Raw genomic sequence first — 5000 nt, 5'->3', positions numbered from 1 at the left:
TGTTTTTTCTCTTGCTATCCTCACTCATCTTCCCATAAAGCTGCTTTACCTTCGTTTTGGGAAACCCAGTTTTGGTCAAAGATTCACTTTACAGCTACAAAGCAACTTATAACTTTTACAGTGAATTTATAAAATCATAACGTCCAAATAATGTTCCCTTGCACATAATTGAAGTCAACTTTGTTCAGTTCAGATGTGAATAGTGCACATCACACCGTTTTGTCTGCCCATATGAAAGTAACTTACTGTGTGCAACTTCATCCGTTTGGCAATCAGGCGACTGGATTCAGTTTCTCAGAGAGCTCGGAGCTATTGTCAGAAGCTGTAAGGTCAGAAACACACTGTTAGTATACTGAACCTGCACCAAGCTATCATCGCTTTTTATAAACAGACAATACTGGAGGAAGAAGTCCTGAAAAAGTTCATTTGCACAATATCTAGAAAGCTTTCTCAACATTAGCTATAAAATGCAGTGAGGTAGCCAAGTATTTAATGCACAAGTTATCACTGATATACAGTATAGAGTGCAAGTCAGATCAGCTGAACATCAAGTAAAAACAAATTCTGCTTACCAGGTGGAGGGCATTTGGCTGAAATAAAGAGAAAAGACAAAATGACTCAAGTTGTCACAGTTGTAAATGCCAGAAAATATTTGATCACCTTCTCCTCACTGAATCTAATCTACTCTCCTATTCACTCAAATTGCTCTCAAAAAAATCCCTTCAACCTTTCTGTTTAGCTCTGACTTTATCTCTCTTCCTAGCACTTCTCTCTTACCTGACCATGCTCACAGTAATATTGTCGGGCACTGTGGCTCTGAGCCTGACACTCCTTACTGTTGGTTGATTGTAATTTTGGTGAGTGAAGAATTTAAGCTTGTTCTACTCTTGCACTCGGTGTAAGCCACTCTGTATAACAGCATCAACTTAATGCCTAAAATGTAAATGTCAAAAAATCCTTTAGAGTTCCTCACATTTCTTCTTTTTGTAAAGTGTGACTCCAATGGCAGCAATGATGATGACAGCGAGAACAGCCACCGCAACAATGATGGGGATGGTCGCATCACCGGGCACTGTTGAGAAAAAAGTAAAATAAATGAATACAATTATGAAATCAATCAAAGAAATCAGGGCCTGTACATGATGAAGCTGATGTTGGTTTGCTGCTGTCTATGAAGATGGACCTGTGGTACAGCTGAGTTACTGTATTATAGTATAATCTAATCTGTATTAGTTTACCTGTTATGGTTAAGCAAGGTTATCTGCAGGTTTCAAAAAGCCAAATTTAAGACTTTTTAAGACATTTTTAATGCTGAGTGAATTTTAGACCAATTTAAAAACCAAAATAGAGAAACAAACTCCAACTGAACATAGCTAAAGACAGTTCTGAAGCTATAAATGGACAGTGTAAGGAAAAGGACAACTGGAAATTAAATGTTAGCAAAGTAGTTTAGCAAAGTTAGCGAAGTAGACACAATGAAATAAAAAACATATATTGCGTATAATACTATTAGCCTTGTTCTGTATTAATCAATGGTAAGTAAGGGTAGACAGACAGTCACAGTGCATGGTGAAAAAAAACATACTGCATTTAAGACATTTTAATACTTTCTAAGGCTTTAAATTTAGATAATTTATTTTGAGACTTTTTCAGACTTTTAAAGAATCTGCAGATACCCTGTCAGGGTCACATGATCTGAACAATGATCCTGGGATGAGTTTAAATCTGATCTAAGCCTAACTTGTCTTAATATCTTAATATGTTTAACCTGCAATTCAGAGCATATCTTTCTATGCAAGACAGACTTAGTTTAGCCACTACCAAGTAAACTTTATGCAATAAGTATATATGACTGTAGACTGTAGAAACTGCAGATTGTCTTAAAGTTAGATTTAAGGCTCAGCCCATCGTATGAGAAAACATACGCTGGAACTTGGAGTATATAACTTTTTTTTTTTTTTAAAGATTTATTTTAGGCATTTTATGCCTATTTGACAGAGATAGTGAGACAGGAAGGTATGGGAGAGAGAGAGGGGAGGACATGCACCAAATGGCCGTGGGCCGGATTCGAACCCGGGTCGCTGCGGGAAGGACTGATTAAAAAAGAAAAAAAACTTATTACAAAAACTTCTGATCTCAAAAGAAACAAAATAAATATCAAGATGACTGAACTGCATGGCGGAAACTAAAATGACAACAAAACCACAACAAGGAGAGAAAAGGACCAGCACAGAACAACAGAAACAAAACGTATGAATTGCGACTCCGGTGTAAGAAGTAAACTAAATGTGTCTCTCCACCTCCATCAGCTCTGATCCCAGTCTTACCCGGGTTCCTCTTGATGTCTTTTGGGTCCAGTTTGGTGACGATGTCGTCCTTGACACCAGAGAGCTGAAACACACACTCGTACTTCCCCCAGTCTTCAGGTTTGACTGATGAAACGTCCAGCTGAACCCTCGTCTGGAAGGTTCCATCGTGGTTGGGGAGGATCTCTCCCTGGTACATGAGGTCCTGAACGTCCTCTCCATCTTTCATCCAGGACAACATGACTCTGTCAGGGTAGAAACCTGTAGCATGGCAGATGACTGGAGAGGAGGGAGTCTTCTGGAGGAGAGACACTGAGGGAAGCACTGGAGAGAGAGAGAGAGGGAGAGAAGGATGGAGGGAGAGAGTGAGGGAGAGGAAGGAGTGGAGAGAGGGGGTGTGTGTGGGGGTGAAACGGGACAGAGACAGAGAGAGAGAGAGAGAGAGAGAGAGAGAAGGGGGCGAGGAGGGAGGGAGTGAGGGAGGAAGTAAGAGAGAGAGTGGGAGAGAGAGGGAGGCAGGAGAGGAGAGAGAGGGAGAGAAAGAGGGAGGAGTGGAGAGAGAGTGGGGAGTGGTGGGGGACAGAGAGGGAGAGGGGGAGACAGAGAGAGATGGTTAGAGGGGGAGGGAGGGGGGGAGAGAGGGAGAGAGAAAAAGAGAGGGAGAGGTAGGAAAGGGGGGAGAGAGGGAAAGAGAAAGAGAGGGATGTTGGGGAGAGGGAGAGAAAGGGGGGGCGAGACAGAGAGATGGTGAGAGAGAGGGGTGGGAGGGAGAGAGGGAGAGAAAAAGAGAGACAAGGAGAAAGAGGGGGAGAGAGGGGGGAGGGAGAGAGAAAGGGAGAGAGAGTGAGATGGAGACCAGACAGAAACAGGGGGAGTGAGCGGGGAGAGAGAAAGAGCGAGAAAGAAAGGGGGAGAGGGGGAGTGAGAGAGAGACAAAGAGGGAGAGAGGGATAGAGAAAGGGAGAGGGAGAGAGAGAAAAAAGAAAAGGAGAGGGGGAGGGAGAGAGAGAGGGACAGAAAGACAAAAAACAGATATGTGTAAACTCAAAAATCATTACAGTTATATGTACAGTGGGTCTCTATATGTTGGTTCATATTCACTGTAATGTTTCTGTACATTAGAAACAGAAGAGACAGATGAACATTGTTGTGTCCATGAAACTACATCAGGTCATGTGACTCTACCTGTTCTCTGCAGAGTGCTCTTCCCATAGTCCACATACTTCTTCAGCCACTCAATGCAAATCTGGGACAAGTAGTTCTTCTTTTGTGCTAACAAAGCTTTGTTATTATCCCACTTGTGTTTGGTGATGACAGCCTGTGGTGTTGGAGCGATCAATGTCAGTGTCTTCAGGTCAAATGCTATGAAGTCTTCTCCATCATAACCATACTGATCAAAACCATTAACTTCTCCAGTCTTATCATTCCATTCACAGCCAACCATCCTCTGGACAATGTGGACACCTGAGAGAGAGAGAGAGACAGAGACTGAAGTAAACCAGAGTGAGATCCTAGCACAGTCAACTATCAGTGGTTGATATCACATCTTTACCACAGAGACACACTGATCCACAGACACCAAAACAGAGGATCTACACCTACTGCTGTTACTGGCTGGATGGAAGCCGCTCACAGCCAAACATAATGTGGACAGTGTGGACGGCTCAGAGAGAGACAGAGAGGCAGAGACTGCTGTAAAACAGAGTGAGATCCTAACACAGTCAGTATCCTCTCTTTACCACAGAGACCAACAGACAGTTTATCTACACTGTTGAAGGTAGTGGCTTCATGTGAGCTGCAGGAACACACACACACACACACACACACACACACACACACAGAGGTGGAGTCCTGACTAGCAGACACAGACTGAACCTGATCCTGGAGTTAACATCACATCCACTGAAACCCTGCAGCCAGTGGATCAGTCCCACAATATCCTCTAATAATAATAATAATAATAATAATGATAATAATAACCATTATGGAGACTGGGAGGCAGTCTGTCTGTCCTGATTGGTCCATCCATCCATCAATCATTCCATACAACCAACAACTATTTCCACCTGCAGATGTTGGCTTGGTGCCGCCTACTGGGACGGACCAACACACTGTGGTCAGTAGAGTTATTATCATCTAATGTGTTTCTACTGCTGGAGATTTATTATGGGATGGACCAACACACTGTGGTCAGTACAGTACAGTTAATGTTATCTAATCTGTAGTTCTACTATATATTTATTATGGGATGGACACAGTAGAGTTGGGTGTTAAACTTTTCCAACCTGTGACCTGGATGAGAAATTTAACATCTTGTCCTGTCAGCAGGTTTATTACAGTTTTTTACAATTGGTTACAAACTTTTCTCAATACTGAGTCCACTTTTTCAAAACTCTTCACACTGTTGTCTGTACCGACACGCAGCTCGGCACAACAGTTCATTTCACACCCAAAATGCACCAAAACTACCAAAACACTGCATACTTGTGTCAAAATCAAATAATTCTACCAAAACACCAGCACTAGTTTTCTCCAACAGCAACACTTTGTCACTCATAACACAATTACCTAAAAAACACTAACAACAGGTAGCATTACAGTAGATGCGTCATTTTATGGCAATCTTTGATGTAGTAAATCATTTTGTGCTGTCAATTTTTTGTTGTGTGTATATATATATATTTTGTTGTTATT

General features: G+C 42.0%; 2 protein-coding genes across 3 annotated transcripts in view; both read right to left on the bottom strand.

The window, feature by feature from the left end:
* Nucleotides 1–5000, bottom strand: part of LOC139931093 (class I histocompatibility antigen, F10 alpha chain-like) — a 38646-nt gene that overhangs the window by 14490 nt on the left and 19156 nt on the right. Inside the window, exon 5 of one of the 2 annotated variants that reach the window (XM_078290221.1) lies at nt 2143–2300. The exons of the other annotated variant lie outside the window; for it this stretch is intronic. Within the exon in view, the coding sequence (XP_078146347.1) occupies nt 2158–2300 (143 nt within the window). The 3' untranslated portion in view covers nt 2143–2157. Of the gene's footprint in view, nt 1–2142; nt 2301–5000 lie in introns of those variants that run through there. 2 annotated transcript variants of the gene reach the window in all.
* Nucleotides 1–5000, bottom strand: part of LOC144542866 (class I histocompatibility antigen, F10 alpha chain-like) — a 9808-nt gene that overhangs the window by 598 nt on the left and 4210 nt on the right. Inside the window, exons 3-7 of the mRNA XM_078290224.1 lie at nt 3492–3770; nt 2328–2630; nt 974–1072; nt 573–590; nt 247–322 (exon numbers count right to left, since the gene is read on the bottom strand). Of these exons, the coding sequence (XP_078146350.1) occupies nt 273–322; nt 573–590; nt 974–1072; nt 2328–2630; nt 3492–3770 (749 nt within the window). The 3' untranslated portion in view covers nt 247–272. The remainder of the gene's footprint in view (nt 1–246; nt 323–572; nt 591–973; nt 1073–2327; nt 2631–3491; nt 3771–5000) is intronic.

Source organism: Centroberyx gerrardi, chromosome 19, assembly GCF_048128805.1.
Source record: "Centroberyx gerrardi isolate f3 chromosome 19, fCenGer3.hap1.cur.20231027, whole genome shotgun sequence".
NCBI lineage: Eukaryota > Metazoa > Chordata > Actinopteri > Beryciformes > Berycidae > Centroberyx > Centroberyx gerrardi.
This window is presented reverse-complemented; position numbering and strand designations above follow the sequence as displayed.